The sequence below is a fragment of the Lonchura striata genome, chromosome 5 (genome assembly GCF_050655825.1).
Source record: "Lonchura striata isolate lonStrDom1 chromosome 5, ASM5065582v1, whole genome shotgun sequence".
In the NCBI taxonomy this organism is placed as follows: Eukaryota; Metazoa; Chordata; class Aves; order Passeriformes; family Estrildidae; genus Lonchura; species Lonchura striata.
In genome coordinates, this window is record NC_140707.1 from 65,380,856 (window position 1) to 65,408,784 (window position 27,929).

Below are 27,929 nucleotides of genomic sequence, written 5' to 3' on the forward strand. Positions count from 1 at the left end.
TCTCTCGTAGGGATGGAGAAGACCTATAATTCATGAGAATTCATCCATCAAAGTCCTATATTTTCCACATAGGATATAAAGCATAATTGTCATATATGCTTAGTAATTACAAATTGTTTTGCTCTTCTGCCAGTTCCCTCAGTACCTTTGGGTGGATCCCATCCAGCCCCATGGATTTATGAGTGCCCAGGTGGCACAGCAGGTCACTGACCATTTCCTCAAGGATTGTGGGGGACCTATTCTCTTTTCTGTCCCTGTCTGCCAGTTCAGGGGACTGGTTGCTCTGAGGATAACCAGTTTTACTGTTAAAGACTGAGGCAAAGGCAGCCTTTTCCTCATCTGTGGTGATAATGTTCCCCTCCACATCCTATAGAGAATGGGGATTTTCCGTGTCCCTCTTTTATTGGCAGTATATTTATAAAAAAAACTTTTTATCATCTTTAACAGCAGTGGCCAGATTGAATTCTAGCTGAACTTTTGCCTTCTTAATTTTCTCTCTGCATGACATCTCACCATCCCTATAAATGTTCAAGAAACATCTTGATGTGACACTTAGTGCTGTGGTTTAGTTGGCACAGCGGTGTTCAGTCAAAGGTCGGACCTGATGATCTTGGAGGTCCTTCTCCAGTATTAATGATTCTTTGAAAAGAAGGAGATATATAAATGGAGCTGTATCTAGTTCATGAGCACCACCACAGCTTTGCATTCTACTTGGAGCATGGCCGAAATTTCCAAGCTATGCCAGTGTCTCTTGGGCTGAGTGTACCATTTGGTCCTCTCCTACATTCCACACAGCCATGGGGGCTGAGAAATACCTTCTGTTCCTGTTAGAAAGAGGCAGGATAAATTGAAATTAAAATGCATAAGCCTGTTTTAGGAAAACTAACCAGTTTCCATTCCATCTCAATGTAAAGCCTGGATCTAGGGCTTCATATTTCTGGTACACAGTGATCAACCAAGTACAACATGCAAGCCTACCAATGCTAAACATTAGCTCTGTAGAAACCCTGGCTCATTCTGTCTGTGCGCTAATAGTCATGGCCATGAAATATGAGTGAACATGTTAGTCATGAGGTTGTGTCCCCGTAATGAGTCTGAAAGCAAATACAGTCATGAGCCAACTTCATCAGAAACCACATTTTGTTTGGTCACCTCACAATCAAAACTGGGCAGGATATGATAAACAGCTTTCCCATTACTGGAAGTGTGACTACAGAGGGTTAAAAATGGGGCAGTGATAGTGACAGGACCTCTCTAGATGTTTGCAATTACTGCATGGTGTCAATCTTGCAAAATAACCACATGATTTGCAGGATTTGCAATGGAAATGAGGTCCATAATAAAGAAAAATGTTTCCAATTCCTTAGTTCAGAGCAGGTACTAGACCTTAAATATCAGGGGAGAATTTGATCACTGCAAGTTAATCAACATATTCAGCAGCTCTGGAAGTAACTCACCCCTTCATCCGTGCTGTGCTAGCACTTAATTCACATTAGGAGCTCTCTAATGCTCTCTTTGCTGCAGCATCCACAACTCCTGCAAGAGTTGTGTGTGACAATTCACACAGAGCCAGGTGTTGGTAGGAATTAGCAGGAGTCCTCTGCTTCCCTAATGGAGACTTTAGGCAGGCTCAGCTTGCATTATTCAAAGTCAGAAGACAAGAATCACCCTGTGGCAGTCAGTTCCTATCAAGTCAGTTTAGATACACTCCCAAGCCTGTCAAAGTAGGTTTTTTCTCAGATCAGCAGTCTTTGCTGATGGCACGTACATTATTATGGTTATGGTTGGTTTGCCCTGCTCAGGGCATGCAGAACCTGATGTGTTTGTCTGGTACTTATGTGGCTTCATACAGCATAATCTGCTGTAAGTTTAGTCATGAATTAGTGACAATTAATGACCAAATCCATCAGTCAGAATAGATGAAGAAAGAGGAGAAGCAGAATCAGCACAGGCAAAAAGGGAAACAAGTCTATGAAGTCTGGTCCTGTAATCCTTTGAAACCCACAATTTGATTTTGTAATCTAAATGAAACCCTCAGTAGCACACAATTCCCACAATTCATCCTTTGAGACCAACAGTTTTTTTATACACTTTGCCATGTTTTGTACCTCCATTTGTTCAGATATTCACAGCTCAGACAAAACCAGAGCAGTGATGATAATTCTCTGAAAGGGAGCTTGGACAAAATCATTTCTGGTGAACTTTCCAACCAATGTTTTTATGATTCTCTGTTCAGCAAGAAGCAGATACAAGAGAAGTAGAAAAGGTAGGAGTAATAGGAGTCCAGAAACCCTTTCAGGTCTCTGTGTTAATCCTCTTTGGTGGACCAGTGTTATACACAGAAGAATATGCCCCTGGGGTAGTGACTGCATTCACCATACCAACAGTCTACAAACCCATCCTGAATCACAGACAAATATTTTTTTTTTCTGAAACACCCCCTGAATTGGAGAGACCCCAGGGAAAACAGCACAAGAAGAGGTTTTCCCCCTCCAAATATTTTCAACTGCTCTACCTTGGTAGAGGTCTAGAGGACGGAGAACAGACCCTGATCTCCACAAGGCATGTTTTGTGACACACACAGCTGCCTGCAGAGGTCCAGATGCAAACCATAGCACAAATGTGTGTAGATCAAATGAGAGCAAACAGCAATCTCTTCAAACCATGACTTAACTCAAACCTAGCAATTATCCAAAGATTAAAGCTGTTATGTCCTGTCTTCAATCCCTTTAGCTATACAAGGCCCAACTGAAGTAACTGTTGACATTTATTTCAATTTTGAAGAGTTCATCCCTATTCTCTCAAATTTCACTGCTGATCCTACACATCTTCTCCCAGCCTCCTGCTTCTCAGAGTCTGTCCCCATATTTTACAGACACCTTTCCATGGTTCCTTGAACTGCCTCATCACTGCTGCAGGGCCCAGAGACCAGCAAAGTCTTAGCAGCAGGTGCTTCCTAACATCTGCCACCCCCAGCTGCTGCTGCTGCTGCTGGCCCAGGCTCCTTCTGCAGCACATCCCAAGGGTCCTGCCTTACCACCAGCTGCCAAAAAGTGGAGCCAGCTCCCTTGGAGGACTTTTTCATTAACTCCATCCCTAGGGCAGAGTCCACATACTTTTCACAGCCACATTCCTGCCAGCAGCAGGGGCAGTTGCAGAGTGAAAAATGAGTTCTTTCACTTTGTTTCCAACATTTTCCAATTGCTTCCAGCTTTCTGATAAGAGGAAATGGAGGCACAGCAGTAGCTGGATCTTAATGAGAGGTGGACTGCAAGACTAAAGAGGCTTTTGACAGACAGAGCACTGAAATGAAATGCCAGCAACTTGTGCTACTGAGAGAACTCATTTTCTGCCTAAGAGGCAGTTGGCAAGCACATAAGCTTTGCCTCGGTTTCCCCATCTCTAAACTGGGGGCAATGACTTCATTTGAAACACTTGGACAAACACTGATGAAAAATACCACAACAGAAATATTGTTAGCAATAAGAAAAAGAAAATTCCTTTTTTCTCTTTAATGTTTGTAGCTATACTAGAATCAAAACAAAAGGCAGAGGGGAACTTGCAAGGAATTACTATTTCCCAAAGGCCTCTCTGACCCTAGATTGCAGAAAAACCTTGAAAACCCCTAGGAATTTATCTGAAAGAAAAAGAGTGAATCTTATAGTGAGAAGATTGCTTGTGCAAGAAAGGTTTGAGATTTCTATTATCACCTTCTTCTTATTTTTATCCTCCTAAGAATCATAATCATCACAAATAAATTGCACAAGTTGCAAAGTCAACAGTGAGGAATATTACACCAGGAGCATCTTAATGCAAGTCAGTGCCTGAATCCAAAACAGAGCAAGTGGAGCCCATTGGGAGCTAATGAACAACAGCTTTGTTCTAGTAAGGGAGCAGCTGTCTGCATAAACAAGTGACTAACCCTGTCCCCAGGTGGGTTGTACCTTCTCCTGCTCAGCTCCAGCCATTTGGTAAGAAGTACATCTTCATATCCTCAAAACTATCTTACCCTGCAGGTGTACACTCTGTGCTTACCTTGAATGTGTGTGGGGTACAGTTCCTAAACAACTTCCCCCTCAAGAGAAACATTTTATGTATTTATATTCAAGAGGAAATGTCAGGTCTTCTGAAACATTCATTGAAATCCCCATTAATAGTATAATAGTGACCAATGGATGAAATTCCCCATTACAAAGAAAATCAAGTTTTACAAAACAAGGTAGCCCCACATCAGTCCATTAGCAACACAAGCAGTAAAATATTGGAGTGTTTACATAATCAAAATTACAGATGTAAGATATTTATTTAATTTGACTTAAAATTCTAAACCCTCTGTTGTCAAAATACAGCTTCTCTTTCAAGGCTAATGAAAAATGTGCCTATTTTTAGCATGTCAGTAGTCAGATAAAAAAGTGGAACTGAAACCCTGTATTGTTGTGGTCCTCAAGCATCATCAGGTTTCCCCATAAAACAAAAGGTGGAGTAGTAGAGCACTGAAAATATCTTCACAGGTAATTGCAAGTTAACTGATTCAACAGGGTCATCAGAATTGGGCTGATTTATTGAGTCAATCTCTGTCCCCTGCCCTGCATAAGTAGCACAAGTGTAAGTGCTTGTCTGGCTGCATTGAGATGTGTGTCTATTAATTTATATATTTCACCAGGGAGGGGAGGTTGAACTTTCTAAGGGGAAATTTCACACAGAGATTTCTTTTTAATATATACCCACAAGCTCATTTGAACATTATCAGCAATGTAAGTTACAGCTGCCTTGAAGTTAAACCAAAGCTTTAATCTTTTTAAAAGCATGGGTTTCTCTACATAGTCTCTAAAGTATAATCTTTGGAGATCCATTATTATAAGCCTATTTATCATTCAAAGCATATTAGCTGTTCCTTGCATAGTACTACTTGTTAGTAGGATTTTTAAAAATAAGACTTTTCTTTACACAAACCCTGTAGCAATTTAGATGAGCACTCTGATTAAAAGAAAAAGAGCTTCCTAATTAATAGTCTTGCTGATTCTCCCTATAGCTTAATTAAAATAAACAAGCAGCAGAATTTTAATATGAGCATTTCTAATAAGATTTTTTTTTTAATCAGCTCATTTTACTCCTAATACTTTTAGCAGAAAGTGGCTTATTTCTCATTAGGCTTTCTCATTTCTCATTAGGCTTTTTCATAGGGCTGAATCCTTCACTTGTCCTGTTAGGGTAATTACAGACATATGTACAAGTTTACCACAAAGATTTTGAAGTCCTAAAGGGGATACATTAAATTGTTTACTTAAATTAAATGTAAGCCTGCTTTACCTTTGGGGAAACTATTTATTTTTGCAAAAAGAAATATGGAAAACAACGACAAATTAATTCAAGTAAACCGCAAATATGGTTAATATTAATTTTCTGTTATAGGCCTTTGACTTAGTTATTTTAACTGGTACCATTTAGTATGTAAATCAAATGTTATTTACTGGCTGATTTAACATTTAATGTTTCTAATGTAAGCCATTCTTACTAAATTAAGACTGAAAAAAGATATCAAATTTTTATTGCTTTCTTTTGCTTTAGATGCATTGGTTTACAATTGCACTGGGGCTGTAAGAGCTGGAGATTGTCATCACTATGAAGTGCTAGTTTTCAAAGACAAACTATTACAAATTATAGAAGATGCTTTACAGATGTGCTATGGACTAGAGATGCATCAATGGCAGGTTTTAATGCAGCTCACCTAATGAGTTTTTTCTGTGTTAGTAACTGCCCAAAATTGCTGTGTCAGGAGGAAAATGGTTCATAAGGATTATCCTATATAACAATATATCATCATTAGTAAGTATTAACCTAGCTCTTTGAGAACATAAATGTGGTGTATGTACCAAAAAAATCTCTCATGCTGCACTGGAAGTGAAAGTCCCCACATAGTTAAAACTGCTGATGCTATTCACGTGTGTTTTGCTCAAGAATGGGATGTTTCTGCCTACATATATCCTAAAAATGCTGCACCTACTGTGTCATTGATAGTTTGTTCACTGCTCCCCTATTAGCACGTGCTCCTCCTGCCATTTTTGATGGCCATTGCTGTAGAGGTTATAAAGAGAAAAATCACACAGCAGCTCCAGCTACTGAGATTAAGTGTCCCAGGACATTGCTCAGCCACAAGAAATGCAATTGTTTGCAAAGGTTTGCTCAGTCAAGCAAGCAAAGCCAAGTCCTAAAACAGCAAATACTTTACTAACTTTTGTAGGACTGTCTCCATGTTTTAAACTGGGCATACATACAAGATAGGAACTCCTGCAGTCTTTTGCAAGAAGCTCTGAAAGAAACTGTATTGTCTCAAGACAAATATAAAGATTTTTCCCTAGATTAAAATTTGTTTTAAGGGCAAAATAGGTAAGATAATCTTACTTACTGAAATGCTTACAAGTCACTTCCATGTGTAGTCACAAGTACCTAAGCAGCTCACCCTGAATCCTCCTCCTCCTCCTCAGCTGTAGCTTGTTTACTTTATTAGGCTATTTTGAGAGCTTCTCTTTAAATCCCCTGCACCCTTCTGCACTCGAGGCAAATTGTGGCAACATGGTTTTTCAGGGCTGTGTCCCTGCTGTTTGAGATGTCCCTTCTGTAGAACAACTGTAGTAAGTTCTCCAGGAGGCATCTCTCCACCCCACCAAACAGCTGTCAACAGGGGAAAAAACAACCAGGTAAGGGTTTACTATGCTGATAGCATTTGCTCTTTTTTTATGCATTATAACAAGAATGTAGAAGGATCAAGAGAAGTCAAAAATGAACTTTATGGCCTGAAGGACTGCTTTACTCCCCACTCAGCAAGGTGAAACTGCTACAAACTATCACTTGTAAAGCAGTTAGACATATTCCTGTTGCTTACCTTAATGTGAAAGCCACTGTTATTTCTGCATCTCTGTAGGAATTGCAAGTAGAGAGCAGTCGTGAGGAACTTTGCTAATCCATGCACCTCCTTGTTGTCTTGTAGAGCAGGAAAATGGGACCAGGGCAAGCCATGGAGGACCTGCTAAAAAGCATGTGCTGCTCAAATCCCCACAAAACAGTGCCTAGAAGATCTGTTCCAAAGGTGAACAAATGCACTCAAGTTAATATGGATTTGGAAGAGGAGTACCCCAGTTCAGACCTGAGCCTTTCTCCAGCAGCTGGCCTTTCTGGGAAGTCAGAGCATTGTCCAGGGAGCGCATCACCTTCCCAGAAAGATGTTTCCTCTTCTTCCCAAAAGCAGTCTATCATACCAGCTCTGCTACCACAGCTGCCAGCACCTCCACCCCTACCTCCTGGGTGCAAGGTGCCTCCTCCCCCTGTTTCCATGCCTGGCATAAATGCCCCATCACTCCCATCTCCTCAACCATGCAGCAGTCCTGGGTGCAGTCATCTTACCTGTGGACGTGGGGAGCAGCCCCACAGTAAGAAGACACCAACATTGAGGATGAAGTTGCTCCACTGGCAGAAGCTCCCCTCTGACGTGGTGAGACGTACGTGCTTGTTTGTAATGCTGGGCTGATGGGTTCACTCAAAAGTCAGGTCACACGTGTGGTCCCTTTGCTTGCTCTCAATAATAATCCCAAAATTAATATGGAAAGGGAGTCCTCTGCCAATTAGTGGAGGAAACAGTAGTTTGGAAGAAGCTCTGGGCTGAGACTCTGTGGCTACTGGAGTTACCTTCTCTTAATCTCTCAATCTCTGTTATTTTTAAAGGAGTGTTGTGAGTCTGTGCTGATTAAGGTTTGCAAAATACTCTGTGTGGAGTGGAAAGATCCTTTGAATAGTCATGTTCTGTGGTTCTTCTTAATGAACTGCTAGCACATCACCACTGAGTGAACTCTTAGCTGAAGGTTTTGCTTTGCTTTTTATGTTCTTGCACAGCCAAAAGGTGTATCAGCCAAGATCTGAGGCTGAAAGCTCTTGTCAGTAGGGCTGGGGAATGTGTACCCTCAGGGTAGCCCCCAGCTTCATTTCATACTGACCACAGGCATGTGATTTGTGTGGTGTTTCACACACACACACACAAAATAACCCTGAGTCTGTGGTTAGCATGAGCCAAAGGGGCTTAAAAGTCTTGTTCCAGCAAAGAGGCTGGAAACACATCTCCAGTTTTGCTGTAGTTTTTAATATTCAGCTCAGACAACACAGATCTCAGTTGTTCTTCCTTGCTTATCTCCAGGACCAGGAGACCTAGAGGACAAAAAGTTGCTGCTGTGATAAAATATATAAACACAGATGTAAAAACTGAGCCATGGACCTCTCTCTTGTGCAGAAAGACAAACTGAGATTCATCCCCAATGCATTTAATGTCATTGTTGCAATCTCTCCTAAAGCAAAAGGTGATCTTGTCTTAAAGGCTCCCATGTTGTACAAAATCTTGTTTGAAAGTTCTATTTGTTTTTTGCATAGGTCCTGAGGAGTCTGCTAATAATATTGGGCTTGGGAGTCTTGGTCTCTTGCAAGAAGAGTTGTTTACCTAAGTGGATGCAGCATCCCCTGTTTTGGTACCACAGTCCTCTAATGTGTAGCTGGTCAGCAATAGCAAAAACAATTTGAAGCAGCCCATTAAGTTCATCTGTTGCCTTCAGCTCAGTGAATTGAATGTGGCACTAATCCTCCAGGTTTAATTAGGCTTCAAACCTTTGGGATACTCTCTGTGGGAGCTGTCACTCTTAAATAATTCACATTTGTCCAGGGCTAATGAACATCATATTTCATTCATCCTTGGAAGAGTTTTCCCTCTTACAAATCACACTACCTTAAAAGTGTTCCTCAACCTCTGTGGTCCATCTTGAGCTTTTATTCTCTTCCAGAAAGCCACTCCATATGGGCTGTGATGCCAAGCAGCAGCAAGCAGCTTGTGGAACCTGACTACGCAAGCTTGGAGCTTCTTTTCTCTGTCCCACCAACATTCCCTACAGAGAAAACAGAGCCAAAAAGAAAGAAAAAAAATGAGGTACTTGGACTGCCCACTTTTTGTAGAAAATGGCAAGGTTCTTGGAAGTTAAAAGCTTATTCATTCTTTATTGTTGGCAATCGTTTATAATAAGAAAGTTTGAAATATTTTGAGATCCACTGCCTGAGGCTGCCTTAAAAAAAACACAGGGGAGGTTTGGAATGAAAGAAGTTGAAATAACTCTCCTGAGGGATAGGTCTTCATCTGAGGCAGGAGGATGTGGGAATTTCAATATTAATTCTCATAAACTGGAATAAGCAAATCAATTTCCTTCTCTCTGCCTTTGCCTCTTTCTCAAATACATCTAAAAACCTGCATTGTTGTCAATTACTTGGGATTTGATCAATTAAGGTTATTGATAATATTATTACCAAAAAAGAATTAATCACAGCCAATAAACAAACAAAAGCCCTAGAAAATCTGTTGAATCTAAGGTAAATGTATTTCTGGCTGACCAATTTTTTTCCCTTTTTACAGATCACATTCATAGGTGCAAAGAAAAGCCTCCTCCTGAATATATTTCTGAAGCAATTTAAGTGGTAAGATTTGGAGAATAACATCTGAATGACTGATTTGATGTATCTATGGGTTTATTCAGATATTAAATTAATTTAGCAGAAATACTTTTCAAGTACTATCTTTCTTTAACAAAAAGTCAACTTTTCTTCCCCTTTTTTTTTTAATAATGAGAGGTGGCAATCTCTTTCCAGACAAAAAATATCATTCTTCAAACTGGTATTAAACCTAGAATGCACTACAGATTCCTAAAGAGACAATATTCATCAATAACAGTACAGTTATGTAGAAACATGTTTTTCTTTGGTATTATTGTCATAAATATCAAATTCTGGCAGGAGCTGTTAGGGAAGACTGTTGACTGGAAGTTTCAAGTCACTTTGTTACATTTAAAGTGGCATTTCCAGGGGTTCAGATCCAAAATCATACATAGACTTTATGTGCAGTTTTTCTATAAATAGGAAACAGTTTGAAAAACTGAAGAAATGGAAATTTACCAAGTCACAGCCCTCATGGAGGGCTGGGGGAGGAAAGGAATTTGTACTAGTTTTTGGGAAAATATCTTTGCTCTTAGATTTCCTAAAACTATCGTAGGATAATGATGGATGTTCTGCTCTCTTTCTGCCCTTTGTGTCATGGCCCATGTTAAAAGGGTTTCAAGAAGAAAACTCAGCCAAGAAATCCCTTTTCATTAAGAATAAATCAGGATCAGTCAGAGGGATGTTTTTAATTATTATTATTCTTTTTCCATGACAAACTGCTTCTCAGTGGGGGAGAACGGTGCACAGCCTAATGCAGATGCTATTTCCTCTCCTGCAAGATTCCCTGGGCAGTGGTTGAAGCTCTCCTGGGAGCAGCTGGTGACTGTGGGATCAAAGAGCTGAGCCCCACTGCACTTGTGAGGGATGAGGCTGCTCTGAGCTGGGTGATGCCTCTGTTAGTGCTGGTGGCCGAGGGAGCCCAGCTCTCCAGAGCCCAAACCACAGCAAATGATGGAGGAATTCAAATGTAAATGCCTTCTCAGTGACACTGGACATCCACAGTAAAAGCAGAGCTTTGGGTTTCTTGTGTAAATATGAACAAAGGCCAAAAAGCAAACCTAAATTATAAGGAATATTGCTTTAGGCTTAAAAGAAAAACCTTTGCATTTTCATATCTCCATGTATTTTTGAGGACTAAGATCCAAATATTATGGGAGGCAGGTATAGTATGTGTGCCAGCAGAGAGATTGAGGTCTTTACTCCCCCAGTGCTCCCCACCATTTCTCTCTTTCTTGCAGCTCCAATGAAGACATTGCTGCCATGATTCAGAAAGGGGATAGATCCAAGCTGGATGCTGACATACTGAGACAGCTACTTAAACTGCTGCCTGAAGAACAGGAGGTATCCCTTAACATGTCATTCTGGTGGAGTTCAGTGTGTTGTGTGCTCAGCTTGAAATACTTGCACTGCTAGAACAGGAAGCTATGCCTGGATCCCACATCCTTTTGCTGTATCTAGGTCAATGAAATTCCAAGGCAGAGTGATGGGAAGTCCATCCCAGCAACAGTCTGACCTCTTCACACAAAATTGAGTAAAAACATTTTGGGAGACTCAACAGGTGTAGACAAAGTGCTGCTCTCTATCCTGTTATTTTAATTAAGTGGATGAAACACAGTAGGATTTGTAGACTTAGGTGAATAGAGAGCCTTTCAGAGCAAGTTTCAAAAAGGAGGACGGGAAAGGACCCATCTTTTTAAAGGGATTCTGGGTGTCTGTGCATTATAGCTTCCTGAATCTCTGCCTACAGATCAGGAATTCATCCTAGGAGATGCTGTACTAAGGCAAAAGACCTTCCAGTAAAAAAAAAGCCCTACATTTTTGCCCTTGCAAACCAGTTCATACCGAGAATTTATTGTTCACCTGCTTCATTCCCATTGCCTGTGCACACAAAGTTTAGAAAAGCAAGTTTCATGCCTGTAAAAAGAGAATGAAATTATTGTGTGTTTTTTTCCCTGTTAAATGTGTGGTTATTTTGCTCTTTGATTCCCTGTTAGATAAATGGCCTGAAATCTTACAAAGACAAAAAATCACAGCTGGCAAATGCTGATCAGTTTTATCTCTATCTTTTGGCAGTTCCCAGGTAAGCAAAATTTTCCTCATCTCTTTCCATGAGTGTGGTTCTTTCAAGACTTGTCCATAAAAATTAAGGCCTCTGTTTCTTGTGCTAGAGGGATGTTCTTGACATCCAGTCTTCAGGATAAATCATCTCACTGCTATTTGCAGACCTTGTATGAGAATATTTTTTTTTTCCTTCCAAAAGGCCAGAGAGACTTTCAGACACCTTTGGCAAACTACAGTTAAAATAACCTTGGTATGAAAGAACCCTTGACTGTTGAACAGCTATTCCTGTGTGGCGTGAAGCTGCAGACTGAATCCTGTCACCAGGCTGCTGATTCACTCCACCCCTGGGCTACAGATCCCAGTTCACCCACTGGAGAGCTCACAAATCCAAGAGTGAATCACAGCAGAGCCTGTGCTTTCACCACCTCCCCAGTTTTTACCAAGTCAAATGAGGTGCACGCAGAGAACTCTTTCTGCTGTTCACAAAAAGATGGTGATACATTATAAGTAATAGCAATAGCCCTCCATAAATCTGATCAGTTGCCATGCCACAACCAGAGACACGTTTTTGAAAATGTGGTGGTGAAATTGGGGCTTTTAATTTTCTCAAACTTCTAGCTATATTTAAAAGTACTTTAGAAAAAAAATTCCTTTCACAATATTAATCTGTGATGAAGTTAAATGTCATTAAAGGACATCACTGCCAAAATATTTCAGATTTGTTTGTGTACTTAAAAAGAACTAAAATCCTGGCTAGTGTTGCCCAGGAATTGTAAAAATTATGGCCTCATTATGCAAGGTAGTCACTGCCAGATGTCAGTCCAGCATCGCACTCTGAAAGAAGAGATGATAATAGTTTCTAGGACATCTTTGGAAATATCTGTGTTTGATTTATTTATAATGCAGTTCTCATGTCAGAGCATTAAGGAGGCCATAAGAATGTTGGTACTGCACTTTGCCTAAAATGGATGATGCTCTTGCTGAACACAAGTCAATTAATCAGGCCTGTGGGGTTTGTTTTTTGTGGTGTTTGTTGTGGTTTTTTCCACTGATCTCTTTTTAGCTACCAGCTGAGGATTGAATGTATGCTGATTTGTGAGGAAACAAGAATTCTGCTGGAGTGTCTGTGGCCAAAAGTACAAGCCATCAGGACAGCCTGTGAAAGTAAGTACATCAGTGCTGCACCAGTGCCCAGGTTCAGCCACTTTCTTCTACTTGATTAGCATCAGTGGTAGTCTATGCCATAATCTAATCAAAATTAACCTTTTAATTGTTGAGTGTGTAGTGAACATCAAAATTATTCTGCAAATTCCTGCTCCTAGAATACATTCTGAAGAATTGCAGTTTGTTTTGTTCTGCTCTGAAGTAGTAGTTCTGAAGAGAAATAAGAAAATTTCCTTCATCAGAGAATCACAGAATGGTTTGTTTTGGAAAGGGCCTTAAAGATGATCCTGTTCCAACCTCCCTGCCATGGGCAGGAACACTTTGCACTAGACCAGCTTGCTCAGAGCCCTACCCAGCCTGGCCTTGAACACTTCAGGGTTCACAGAATCATTTAGGCTGGAAAAGATCTCTAAGATCACTGGGTCCAACCTTTGACCCATCAACACCTTATCAACTAGACCTTAGCACTAAGTGCCGAGTTGTTTCTTGAACACCTTCAGGAGTGGTGACTCTGCCTCCCTGGGCAGTTCATTCCACTGCTTAACAACTCTTTCTGTGAATAAATTCCTCCTGATGTCCAACCTGAACCTTGCCTGGTGCAGCTTGAGGTTGTGCTCTCTCATCCTGCCACTGGAAGAAGAGGCTGAGCTCCCTCTGACAACCTTTCAGGGACCTGTAGACAGCAGTACGGTCTCTCCTGAGATGGAGATGTCAGTGACAGATCCTGTATTTGTTACATTCTTGTGTGCAGATGAGATTTTTTTTTTCCATAACAATGAATCAAGCCCAGTTTTTCCTGTAGTGTGCGCTGATGCAGTCCAGATTAGTTCTGTGGTGGAGCAGGACATAGTGGCATACCAGAATCTGATGTGGCTGCCAGAAAAAGGCATCCCAGATGATGTTCACCAATATTTCAGGAGACTCTTCCACCCAAAATTAGCTCTGGTTTTAGTTTGAAGTTGTCTCTTTATTGAAGATGCTCTTGCACTCCGGCTTCACTTCAATGGTTTTAGAGAGTTATTGATCTCCTGTTAAACACTTAAACTGCAAACTTTTATGTTTACATACAAAACAGGACTATACCTGGTGTCTGATGTCAATACTATGGTTGCTCTTTATTGGGGTGCAATCAACACCTCTCTGTAGTCCCACCCTGGCAACTCTGTTCCCCCTCCATCCCATTCTGAAGGTCAGCATTTCTGTTCTAATTCTGCCAGAAATGTTATTAAAATGTGCATCTTTTTATTATTGCTCTTGGTAATAATGATAATGAGGCACAAAGCCCTTTGCTTCTCTTAACTAGAATAATATGTACTGGGAATGAGAGCTATAGACTTTCACAAGTTTATACACTTTCTTGTATGTGGTTCTCTTTCATAAGGCAGCTGCAGGGTTGACACATCTATACTCCAAACTTGATGGAAAAACTGTTTTTCCATTCACTTGTAAAGAAGAGATCACAACAGAATGTTACTCATTCCACTTCCATTCAGCTAATTTATTTCTGTACTGGTATTTTTCCAAATACATAATAATGACTTCACATAATCTTGGATGGAAGTTTTGTTACCATCACTGTCAAACCTAATGAAAATCCTACTGACTTATTGAAAATGTCTGTCTTCTTATTCTTTAGCAATTCTTACCAGTCACCAACTGCCAGTTTTCTGCCAATTAATTCTTAAAGTTGGAAACTTTCTGAACTATGTAAGTAAAATTATTTCTTTATTTGTTGTATTCTAAAGATAACAGAAAATAATGCAAGACTTGAAAACTGAAGGAAGGAAATTTTTTCTGTATCTTCTAGGGGCGTCACACTGGAGATGCTGGAGGTTTTAAAATTAATGCCTTGCTCAAACTAACAGATACAAAAGCAAACCAAAACAACATTACTCTGCTTCACCATATTTTGGAGGTACAACAAAACTGAGAAACTAATCCTGTGTGCATTATTCTCAAATATTAATTCCCCAGAAGCTAAGGGGCTTTTACCTCAGTAATACCCCACTATAGGTACCCAGAGGGTGAGTCTCTGTGCTGGAAATACCATGAAAACTTTTCCACAGCTCTCTGTGCAGATGAGATCACATCCACACCCAGTAATATTTAGAGAGGTAACACTAGGTTTCCTTCTTCAAGTTCACTTGACTTGTCTGCTTGTTGTTTTCTTTCACTTCTTCAAGTGCTCCCTTGTGTTGACACATATCCCAAATGTATCTGTCAAATGAAATTTATTTTTATGGTATGAAGACAAAATCTCAGGTCAGCCTGCACACTGTGGCAGCCCATGGGATGTCAGCCTGAGCACTTAAAATGAGTCTTTTCCTTTCTTTTTAACTCCCTGTAGATGCCAACATAAGAAAAAGAATGAACAAGACTAAATTTATCCCTACACTTATAAGAGCAAAACTGAAGTGTTAATTTTTCAGCCCTGATGTTGTCCAGCTGAAAAACTTACATGCTCTTTGACAGCCTGTATAAGATAACAATTTTTTCTCTTCAATTTTAGGAGGTTGAAAAAAACCACAGAGATCTCCTGCAGCTTCCCAGAGATCTTGACTTGGTTTCCAAGGCAGTGGGGTAGGACATCATTGTTTGTTTTTGTCATGTATGAGTTGCCAACCTTTTTAAAGCCAGCAAGGAGCTGACTCATTTTATGGTGGTGTAATAGGGTCACAGGATTTCTCTGCTGTAGAAGAGAGTGGTTCTCTTCAACACCAAACAGTGTTGAAATTTTTATAGTTCAACCTGGTTAAGACTTTTAGTTGTGGCTCAGTGTGATTTTTTTTTTTTCCTGTGGATCCAGTACTACTTTAGAAGAAAACTGTATAGATAGTGAATTTCCCTCATTTTCAAGGACCAGAGTTGTCTTCCACATATTGCAATATAAACATATATTCCCTGAGGTTTCTCAGTCAGTTCAAGAAGTGTTTGGACAATATATTTGGGGCACACAATGTGACTTTTGGGGATGGTCCTGTGCAGGGCCTGGAGTTGGACTTGTTGGTCCTGGTGGGTCCCTTCCAATTCAGCACATTCTGTGATTTTTAGGTGAAAGCCCATTTGAAGGTACAAAGCTTATGTAAGAAGGGAATGACTGGGGTGATTTACTGGCAACTGGGGAGGACCTCCCAGAATTGACCATCAGCATACGTTTGTAATATATGTGGGCAGAAAGAAAAAACCTGTTTCTGGAGACTTTTGACTTTCTCCCATGAAAGCCTCATGTGTCTCTTGCCAGCCTTTTAACTCAATGGAATTACATGGAGATATGTTCAATACACCAATCAGAATTCACATTTGTAGCATCAGGATTAGCATTTTTAATCCTGTTACGAATTCAGAGGATTCACAGGAATCTTGTAGTGATTTAGACTTTATTGTAACTCAAGAAAGGAGTAACTTTTAAATCTATCAATAGATTGACATTTATTATGTACCTGACAAATAATTTTTTGAAAGTATTTTAATTCCATAATTAAACAGAAAAATGCTGTGGCTGTTGTGAGTTAGCTTTGCAGAAGCTAAACAAAATGCTGTTTTCAACCATAAATTTCTGTTTGGATTGTGTCATAAATACTTTTCTTGACTGAAACTAGATCTTTCTGGCCAATGATATAAATGCATTCTTTGTATAAAGAAATTGTCCTCTACTTTAACTGAACTCTCAAACTTACAAAATTGATTTGCTAATCAACCTGTGGAGAACTGTGCATGGTGCAAATCCTGCAAGGGACTCTCCTAATGCTGTCACATCTGGATGCACCATGAAACCAAGTCAGGTTTTCCTGATTCAGTAAATTTTGTCTGGCCCAGAGAGTAACTCAGAACTACAGATGATGTTGGTTTGGCAGTGATTGTTTGGATCTCCACACAAGCTAAAGCAGCACAGAGAGGAGATACAATTTTGGACTATAAATAGATTGGGGAGAAAAGACAAAGAGGGAAAAGAACCAGATAAATAAGGACAGCATTGGCACAGGGGAGATGAGCTTGTGTTGCTTATGAATAGAAATAGGCTGGAAATTTTTTGGAGTTTTTTGAATACCAGGACAGTGAAACTCTTCCACAGTCCACCCAGGGAGGTAGTGAGGGCAAAAGCACAGAGTCTTTCTTAGATGAGGGCTTGTTCACATGGAAAATAATTTACACAGAAAAGAACTACCTGCAAAAGCAGGGTCTGGGCTGGACAATTAATTCCATGTTCACTTGCAGAGATGATAATGTTTATAATAACATTTTAAGTTAATGCAAACAAAAGATTTATCCCTTCAATGTACTGTCCCTCTTGTGGACTTTTCAGAATCCACGTTGACGCCATGCAGGCTGAGGCAGGTGCCAATTTGAAGAAACTGTTGGAAATAGAGAAGCATTTATTTTTGTCGACAGATGATTTAAAAATACAGCATGGAAAATCTGTGCAAGTAGGTAATGTGAGTGTGACATGTTTCCCATCTTTCTTCCTAAATACTTTCTTCTTAAAGGCAGTGTAATTCAGGTTACAACTGGATATCCCAAGCCCTGTGGGAAAGGGGTCATTATTACCCTCCCGCTGTGCCCTGATGGGAGGAGTATCTCAGATTTTCCTCCATTTCTGTGACGTGGTCCTGGGATATGGAAACAGCTGAGGACCAGACAGATTTTTCTGTGGGTGAAAGAGAGGAAGGCCCAAAAAATGGAATGTAGGCTGCAGCTATAAATGTGTACAGTGCAGCACAGAAATATGTTTTGTGTCACTGTGCTTTATGGGGAAAAAGTGGATAGATTGCAATATGTTTTCCCCTCGCCTCCCCCCCAGCTCTCAATCATATTTTCTAACATTCTAGATTTTTGTTTTCTCAGAGCATATCAGTTAACTAAAGCTATAAGATAGAAATCCTGGTGCTGCAAGTCCTTTACTCAGTCATCCCAGGTTGTGCCACGTTTCCACATGGTTGTACAAAGAAATGAGGGAAAATGCAGATGATTCAATTCAGAAATAAATATCACACATTGTAAACCAATCTTAGCTGTTAGTTTTGAAAAAAACTGACCTCTCTCTGTTAAGTGGCTGAAGTCTTCTGGGCAGCTCAGAATATGCTACTTTTTGATATGCATAAATTATGTTACAAAATGTGTCTCAGGACAGCCTGAATGCTTCAAAGGACCTGCAGAAGGAATTTGCCACCATTGAAAAGAAGAAGGAAGAACTTGCAGATTATCTTTGTGAAGACCGAAAAAAACTGTCTTTGGAAGATGTATTCAGCACAATGAAAACCTTCAGAGAGATCTTCCTCAAGACCTTACAGGTGGTGTGCCCTTGTGACTGTTTAGAAATAGGTTTAGAATTTTTTTTTTAATCAAGCAATAATTTCTATTTTCTTCTACTCTAACTTGGGGTACGTAACCCTGGTTGCAGAAGTAAATGAAAGTAAATTTATGTGCTTGCAAACTGCAGCAGAAAATGAGTATGTGGGCAAATATAAAATCTGGGGCTTTTTTTTCTGTTTGTTCATGGGGTTTTGTTTTGTTGCTTGGGTTGTTTTTTCTTTTGGATGGGGCAGGGGGGTGGATCTTTTTTTAGCTGTGGAGAACAGTTTAAGTAATTTTTTCCCACTGAAAATTATTAACCAGACCTCAATGTAATAGGACCTTTGTGGCATGTGAAAGAATGAACAAGCTGACATGCTTTATAGACTTTGCTGTTAGACAAAAGGTAAATTTTCAAATTGGCAAAGCCTAACTGGAAGGTGTGATTATGTGTTGGAATTTCATTGTACTAGTTAGCTCCAAAGTGTGTTTTATGTGTTCCAAAAAACCCTTCAAAATCTCCCAATGGATTATATTTCTTAATTTATAGGACTTCACTCCTTGCAATAAGGAGTAAGAGAACAACAACTTCACCATAAAAGTTGTGTAGAGCACCTTCCAGTTCGTAAACTCTCTAGTAAACCTCTATTTAATTTCCCTTACTGCACACACTTCATACCTGGACTAATGTACTTCCTTTAGGGTTTTCTTAGTGCCAGGTGACAGTGGCTTCACACTCATACACATCTTAGCAAGAATCACCATTTCTTGTGCTGACTCCAGGAGAGCCCCAGCCTGGATCAACCTTCTGTAGAGAACCATCTGTATTATAAGAACTGCAAGAATACAGATGGCTCTGCTGCCAAGAGAGACTGGAGGAGTGCTTCAGGGCAGATCATAGATTCAGATGAAAACAATGATGTTTCTGAGGAAGTTATAGAAGATGAAAGACAAAAAATATATCCTCTACTGTTCTCACTAGCTGCTTCTCCAGTCAATTTCAGCTCCACTGAGCTGAAATTTTTGGAGAAATGCAGCTACCTAGGCTCTGAAATGATGTGATAATGCCACAGACAAAAATTAACTGGAAAATTAACCCTAATAACTACAGATTGTTTGGCAATATGTTTGATCCTTAAAGTTCCCAAAACTCTAGGCACAAAGGAAAGAACTAAGACAGTCAAGAACATAATGGCTCAGCATCTGCGGAGAGCTATACTGGAAATTTACTGTGAAGGGTAATTCCAGCAACTGCAGTTCTTTCAAGAAACAGTCCCAGTAAATGTTATGGAGTGTCTTAGCATAGCTGCAGGAGATTCACACTATGTTTCTGGGTGCTTCTTGCTCACAGCCAGGTTAGAGCCCCTAGAAAGAAGCTTATTTTGATATCCCAAAATGGAAACTCCCTTTCATCTTATTTTGAGTTCCATTTCTCAGCAGCACCTCACCTCATAGGTATCATAGCTATTAGCCATGTTGTCTGCACCTCTCTCCTTTACTGCAGATGTAGAATTAATCTCCTTTTCCTCTTGCCTTGTTTTCTTACTAACACCACAGAAAAGATACTATTTGTACTTGAAACAGAAACATGCTGAAAAGCTGAAGGTTTTTATTTTTAAAGCATATTTTTATTCTGTGATTTTGATTTTTACACTACAATCAGCTGCAGGCATCATCTCTTCCCAGTGCCATTTATTTTAAGCCTTAATGCTAAGGTGTAACTTTTATTTTGAAATTAGTCTTCTGTATAAAGCAGGTCTCTTAGCTCTGCCAAAATTGCTAGTGCTATCTTTCCATTCCCACATCAAATAAGAAGGGAAATAGTTTCGATAAATAGTGATTCTTCATGTCTCCTAAGCTTATCTACAGAGATTTGAGGTTTGTTATTTTGTTCAAACAAAATCTTTCTCCCTTCCCTGGGGGTTCTTTCTGATCTCTCATCCTTCAGGTAACAAAAAATGAGTTACACAAATGGAATTACTTTAATAAGACTCTGCCATCTTTCTCTCCATCTGTCTGGAGGAAAAAAACCCAAATCAACAAAGTCTTTTGAAATACCCAAATGATACCCAAACTGACACAGTGAAAGGAAGCAAGGGAGCTGGTTTGTCACCCAGGGCTGATGACTGTTTCACCAATTCTCAAAAAATGAAAGAAGCAGATGGCAGGAGGAAGGAGACAGGGAGAAAATAGCTCCTCAGCTCAAAGACTAAAAATCAGAAATGGAGCTTTGCTGAGAACCGAGTGGTAAAATTGTGGGGAAGAGAATCTCTGTGTGATTATAGGGGATTGTGGTAAACATTTGATTGCCCTTACATTTGCAGCTGTTCATAGAAGGGACCTCCCAGCCAAGAGATGGTCTAATCTCAGGAAAAGGAGAAAATAATCTTCCACAAAATCTGCTCTAGGAAGTATTCAGCTGATTACAGAGGTTATACAGACAGCACTGCACAGGGATAGTTCCTCTGTGTACTCCCCTAGGACAACCACGCTGGAGCAGCTGCTCTTCAGCAGGGTGCATATGGTGTTGGAACAGGATGTGCTTTAGATAGTGTGGGGATAAACAGTTGTCCCGGAGCATCTTTTAATTCAAAAATCAAGCAAATATCTAACATCCCACAAAGTGCAAATCCAAAGTGACTCCCTCTTTCACTGAATCGCATCCTTGCAGCTGCCTCCACTAATCCAGGAAAGTGGAGAAGGGGTTGTGGGTATTCATTCCTCTCTCCTACTACCACTGTACCTTTTTGGGTTTCTTGTTTTCAAGAAACTTTGTTAGGTGTGTTTACATTTAATTGTTATGTTGTTTGGGTTTTTTTTTTTACAGTTTTTCTGAATTAAAAATTGGTCCAGGCTTGCTCAATTGATACATTTATTCCTAATATGTTTTAGCTTGTTCTCACTACTGTGTGTGCTGTGAATATCCCTGAATTCACCTCCTTAATTTCTTACAACATATTACATAGAGACATTCTCCCAGGGCCCACAAATCTGCAAGTCTCCCAGCAGCCGTAGTATCTCAAAGATATTATCGTAAGACACAGCAGGAATTTATCAGGCAAGCACATAGGAGCCTTGTACTGATGGAAGGCTTCTAGCCTCTCCCTAAGACTTCACCACCTGGGCCCTGTTCTTTCAGAAGCACCCTCTGTTTGGGGAAAATGTATCACTTTCTTTCTCTGTCAAGAGTGGATAGTTTTTTGTTTTTGTTTTTTTTTCCCAAGGCACAGTGACAGTTTCCATAACCTTGAGCTTCTAATGCTCCTATATTTCAAACAGACTAACTCTGTTACTGCTCACAAGTCTTCTTTGTTTGAAAGTTCCTTTGGACCAAAGGATCCTAGATTTTTACTTTCTGTAAAGTCTTGTTCTATAAACTTGTGCACATTTTCTTGGGCTTGTTCAGCTCACCTTATGGAAATAGTGGCAGATGATCCATAGCAATCAGATTTATCACTATCATGGGAAACTGTATTTTCTGCTTTAAACTCTCTGCAAAGCATGAGACACATGTTCATCAAAAATCTTACCTGCACCGAATCATCAGCATCTTCCTGGATGTTATTAGTTTTTGTCATATAACATAGCAGTCTATTAAGTATTGATCTACCCACAATGTGTAGATTAATTACTCACTGGTTGCAATCAAAAGCAGGCAAGCTTCCAGGTGGGATGGCAATGTTCTAGTGACAAAACAAGTCTAGAACAAGAACTGCAGAAGCATTTAAGAAAATGGCTTTTATCATCTTTATGTTATACTGTATGTTATCTCAGTTGTTCAGAACTACCTTTTACCACTGTTGTGCTAGTTATCAAAAGCCAAAAATACTCTTCCACTGAGTAATGGTCTTCTTTTGCTAGCAGTAATCATTCCAATCCTTTTTCTTCCTCCATATTATTCTGGTGGCAGCAGCTCTGTGGAAACCAGAATCCTGCCTATCTGCATAAATCCCAACAGGATTTATGCCATTCTGGCAATTGTGTGAGTGGTACCAATAAACATCCAGCCTGGACTCTGGCCCTGAACTGTAGTGTAGAAATACTACTGGCAAATTTAATGAGAGACTGGAGAGAAACTCTGAATTGCTGTTTAACACAGCTGAACAGCTCCTGAAAATTCTGGTAGGAATCCCTGAATACAAACAAGGTTGCTATGGGATAAATCTCTAGAATGCTAATTAAGTTAAACTAATGTTCTCTTTTGTGGACAAAGGGACTAATTAAGAAGAATGCATTTCAGTCCATAGTTGAAAGCTGCAGTTAAAGCTGGTGAAATAGTTTGCTGGTAACATCATCACATGGAGAAGGCCAAAGGGACTGACCAGGAAGCTCTGTTCTGGTATTTACCCTCAAACCCCAGCAGCTGAGAGTTTTTAAATACACACAGGGCATGTTCAGAATACCTATTCATTGCAAACTGAGAGTTTCTTAACAAGCTTTTCCTTCAGAAACTCTTACTTATAATTTTATTTTTCATTCTGTCTGAATGCAGGAAAATCAAGAAAGGAAGGAGCAAGCTGCAAAATCTGAGAAAAGGAAGAAATGGTTTAAAGGAGAAGATGCAAAGAGGCTAAAGGGAGAGTACGGAAAGTGTAGTACATTTAAGAATTAATTGTTTTTGTTAGCCATCTTTTGTTAATGAGAAGGAATTTATCTGTTAACTCTAGCTGATCTGATACAATGAGAGTGACTTAGACATGGATGACGTAGCTGTCAAGTAGATGGATAGTAAGACATCAATTATCAATTTTCAAGTGCAAATGAATGTTTTGAAGAAATCATGAGAGGGATGTTAGGAAAAAAATACCACTCCCAAGTAGCAAGTTTGTTTCTCTGACTTTGCTCAGAAGTGGAGGATATCCTGCTATTGTTCAGAATAGTTCTTGGGAGACTTCTAGGGTTATAGAAAGCTGCACACACTTGAACTCCAGCAGCACAGTAGGCAAGTTGTGTCTGGTGTTATTGTTACCACATTATTTGCTTTCTTCTGATCAGAGATCTGATTCCCTAATGGAGTTATGTCGGAGCTTAAAGAAGTCTCTGTGCTGATTGATGCAGATAAGCACTTGCTGTGCTGGGCCTCCTTGGGTGTGAAGCATGTCCAGTGCTAACATTGGCATGTGTATATTTTAAATTTTTATATTGGGAAATACTTGGCATCCACTTTTATTGAAGATTTCTGCTAATAACATTACTTTGCAATTCTTAGTTCTTCAGAGCACCACTGCAAAGAAGCCATCAGTAAATCTGAGTGGAGTTCATGTAAATTTTATGCTAGATGCTCAACCCTTGGAAGACTGTTGTTTTTCTTGTATCTGGTGTCTAAATAGATGGCCTCCTTTTAGATCCTCTTTCACAGTTATTCACTTTTAGAAATACATTTTTAAAATATATAAAATCTATTGAAAACTGACAAAAACAAAGTTTTCAATATTGTCTTGTCAAGTTCTACCGCAAATGTTTTACATACTTTGCAATCACAACATACTTAATGTAAAGCTGCAGGTTAAAATAAAAAAATACATTTTTGCTATAAATACAAAAGAGTAACCTAGTATATGATAAAATAAAATCAGAAAGTGACATTTATCAGCTGTAAGAATTAAAGGTTTGCTTCAACCCTGTAAAGAAAAGGAGCACCAAACCAGAAGAACCTTCTGTATTTTCAGGAGATAGTTTAGGCAGAACTGTCATTCTTTTTGTTCCTTTGTGAGAAGGTGGATTTAATTCTTGGGGAGTATAAACTTGAACATGAAAGAGCACTTGGAGTCTGAATTATTTTTCAGTACTGATTTTAGAGAACTGTGCATTGCAGTGACAAAGACAATCAGGAACTTTTAAAACCTATTTTAATCTCAATCAAGGTATGGTGACAAAATAACAGAAGGTATCGTATCTGGCATGGCAGGATGCTGATATCTTAACATTCTTTATTCTATGTAAAATGGGTTCTATGGGGTTTTTCTAGTCATATAATCAGCAAGTTAAGTAATTATTTTCTGAAGAAGGGAATGAAAAGAGTAAATCTGATGAACCCCTATCAGCCTGTGCTTACAGGATTGTCAAGGCCTGGTTCCACAAAGAATGAAGTAATCCTTTAACTTTGCAGGTACCTCCCTCAATGCCAGTGCCACACAGCACACAGGGCAATCCTGTGCAGGGATCTTTAAAGGTCCCAATCCTGCAATCTCCAAATCTCTGACCTTAAGTCCAGTCACATGCTCTGTCAGTGTGAATATCTGGTTAGTCCAGTTGTCTGAGGATCATTTCTGTGCAGCTGACAGATCTGCCAGGGACAGCACACAGCAGCAATGTCTCTTAGGGCCAGCAATAAAGCCAGAAGCCCCCATTGCTGATGTACTTAGAGATTACTAGTGAGGACTTCAGCTGCTGAGAACAAAACTGAGTCAAAAACTGTAAAATTCAAGTGAAGGGTACTATTTAGACAACTGAGCAATATCTTACTTGATTGCATATATTGAAAACAGCTTTTCTGTGAATAAGATTTAAGGTAAGATTTCCAAAATAATTTGGTGACAGGCTTATGCTGATTCCAGGGACTCAGGCATTCTAGGGTTGGGTTTTTTTTACCTCCTCCGGACATGTTTATATATGTATGTATGTTGATTTTATTTTTTCCCCATGCTTCAGAGTAAATTAAGAAATTCCCCTGCATTATTTTCTTCAGATTCTGTTGCAGCAGCTTCCATTACTTGGCATTCAAATTCTTCTGAGGAATTATATCAGATAATTGCAAGGACTATATTTTATATGTTACTTCAAGAAAAATAACATATATTTTATATATATTACTGCAAAAGAAATAACATCTAGAGGTTTCTTTAGCTAATCAAGTGGGAAAATTAGCTGCTTCTAATGGAAATTTGAGGATACAGCTAATGACCAGAGTAAGCAACAGAACAAGAACGCTTAAGAACAAAACATGAAAATATGCATTTAAATATCTGGTAAGAATTTACATATGCCACTATAATACTGTAACTGCAGCAGAAAATTAAATGCTGTTAAAAGGTAAAGAGCAGGTACGTTTTGATGAATAGTACAGAAGTTCCAGAGCATAACTGCTATCATTACACATAGAAAGCAACTGCAAAAGCAGATTCCTAATTCAGTTCCATATACTGATATATCCAGGATCAAATACAAGAGCTTTCCTCTGGAAAAATTCTTATTGTGTGTTCTTACACAGGACTGACTTGCTTGGCTGTAAGTAACAAGCTGATATATGATAAAATATCACCAATACAAATTGATCCAATAGTAAAAGCATCTAGTCTTCAAGAGCTGGGAAAATCAGCTGATATTCTGCTGCAACATCTTACTGGGTCACTGTTGTATTGATTGAGTTGGCTTTTATAAAGCATGTAATAATGATTTAGAAACTGTATAAAGTATAAGTACAACTCTTCAGTGCAGAGTTTACATACAACTGCATTGTATTCCAGGATGTAATCCAGGATGTATTTTACTTTTGTGTACCTTCATTTTAGTAAACAGAGCTAAACAAAAGTACCTGAATTTATGAGGCTTATTAGCTGCAGATTTAAATCAGATACTAGCAAGTGAGATCCTGAGCAAGTGCTTTTCTTGTGCTGAGAATGAATACAGTAATGGTACTTTTATTTTATTTAAGTGCAAAATGGCAGGATAGATTATCTGGATCTTAATCTCCTAAAAAAAAAGGTGAATAAATGAGAAAAAAAAAGCTTCTTAATTGCATCTGGCAATATAGAACTTCTAAGCAGTTAAATTAATTCCCCATGAGCGCTAAAACTGAAAAAATTCTTAAAAAAAAAAAAATCTTGACCCTGTGCCTGTAATCTTGTACCCTCTTGGGTACCACTATGTACCCCAGAATTCAATGAGCTTACCACAGTTTTTTTACCGAGAGTCTGGCAGACTTCAGGCCATGCTCTCACAGGCATAAATGGGCATAACCATATTGCAATGCTCCTTTAATCTCTCTTGAACTATACATACCCTTTCATAATCTCCACCTCTTTATTGGATGGAAAGATTCAAGTTGAGCTCATTTCATTGAAATGTGTCTTTAAATCCTTCCACAGGTTTTATGACATCTTATTTTTCTGTATAATGTTTACACAAATAGCTGAAATGATGTGAAGAAACCTCTATTTTTGGTATCAAAGCTAGACTGGTATCAAAACTTGATTATTTGTTGGGCAGAGAGAAAGAGGTTGTGCACGTCCCATCCCTGGGAGTGTTCAAGGCCAAGCAGGATGGGGCTTAGAGCAACCTGGTCTGGTGGCAGGTGTTCCTGCCCATGGCAGAGGAGTTGGAATCAGACGCTCTCTAAGGGCGCTTCCAACCCAAACCATTCACCTATTAAAGGCTTCCATCTAGAATGGCAGAGACTAAAAAATGTTCACATCTCTAGCCAGCAAAAAGATATCTGAAGCAGCAATGTCTGTCACATCCCACCTGAAACCCATAAATCCTCAGGCAATCTGGGATGACAGCCCAAATAAAATTTTGTGGGGTATTTTCTCCAGTTTATACATTCAATGTTCATGAGGGAGGGATCTGGTAGCAAAGTGAGAGCTTATTGCTCAGTGTGGGGCACACTCACAGACATGGAAGTGATTGCAGGTTTAGGTGGCAACTGAACAACTTCTTAAATGTTGCTCAACTATTTGACCTGTTGCTCTAAACGGGTGTACCTCTCAATGTACCTTTGGAGAGTTTGGGCCAAAGTCTCCAGAAAATCCCCACAACATTGGGACATACACAGTTATTAAAGTTGGTCTAACTCAAAGCAGTTAATGTTGAATCATTTCTGCCTAAACTCTTCTCAGAAATACCCAAGGACAACAGAAATCCTGAAGTCTAGACAAGCTGCTGCTGTGCCCAAATGTGATCCTTATGAATAGTGCTGGAGCAAAGATGCTCTTATTCACAGCTTTTGTTTCAAGCTTACTGAAGCTTTACACACCTGTCCATTCTTATCTGATTAGTTTGTTAATCTAATAAAGCATGCAAACACTTTTCATTTCATCCTACACACCACAGAGAAAACACATTACCCCTCCCTTGTAATTTGCAGCATGCTTTGCATATTTGCAGGCTGATATCATGTCACCTTTGGTCTCCTTTTTGCTAGACTAACAGCTTTTCAGCCTAGGGCTTTCCTAGTATTTGCATGCCAGGATTTCCACACCTGTGTTCATGCACTTGTGGATCTCTTCCTGATTTTCTTCACCTGGATCTCATCTTCCCCACTGTGCAGTGCTGGATCTCCAGCTGGGCTCAGGTCAGTGAAAGGACACCTGCCTGCCTTTTACAGGTTGTTCTTCCATCTCAGCAAGACATTTGGCTTCTTCTGCAACCATGTTAACATTCTGACCCTTATTCAGAGAGGCATCCTGCTCTCCAGCATGATACTTGTTGCTTTCATCTTCAGTCACCTGCACATTCAATAAATACATTTTTTTGCATGCTTCAAGTCTTTCATGGAAACAGAAAATAAAATGGAACCACCTATACTGCCTTTCTGATGATGTGTTCTTTATCCAAATAATTAGTTCTTTATTACTATCCAAGTACAGATCTTCATGTGTTTTTGCAACAATTTACTATTTTTATCAGGGCTGTAAATGAACAGGTGCTTGGTAAATATGCAGTTCTGAAAAGAAACATTATCATTTGGGTTAATTTATTCTGAAGTAAATCTAAAGTGCACTGCTTTAATAATGTGCACGTATTTTGCTCTTATTAGTCACCCAGAATAAAAAGCACTGCTTTTTTTTATCTGAGAAGGCAAATGCTTGATGTTTTTCCTGTGAAATTGCAAAGGTCAAGTATTGCCAGATGATTTAGTTTTAATGGAGGAGCTCTGAGGAACAGGGAGCCAATCT

At 39.4% G+C, this 27,929-nt stretch overlaps 1 protein-coding gene across 2 annotated transcripts; it reads left to right on the top strand.

The window, feature by feature from the left end:
- Positions 1-27,559, top strand: LOC144246457 (inverted formin-2-like). 2 transcript variants are annotated; one of them, XM_085580836.1, is made up of 13 exons: positions 1-6,698; positions 6,989-7,496; positions 8,820-8,962; positions 9,440-9,501; positions 10,758-10,860; positions 11,514-11,599; positions 12,644-12,744; positions 14,381-14,451; positions 14,552-14,659; positions 15,254-15,324; positions 17,048-17,177; positions 17,868-18,032; positions 22,526-27,559. In XM_085580836.1, exons 2-13 carry the CDS (start codon positions 6,998-7,000, stop codon positions 22,643-22,645), a joined length of 1,659 nt encoding a protein of 552 aa, XP_085436962.1. In that variant the 5' UTR covers positions 1-6,698; positions 6,989-6,997; the 3' UTR covers positions 22,646-27,559. The 2 variants fall into 2 exon arrangements, with proteins under 2 accessions (XP_085436962.1, XP_085436963.1); XM_085580837.1 differs by having other exon boundaries at positions 17,048-17,168.
- The last annotated feature ends 370 nt before the right edge of the window (positions 27,560-27,929 follow it).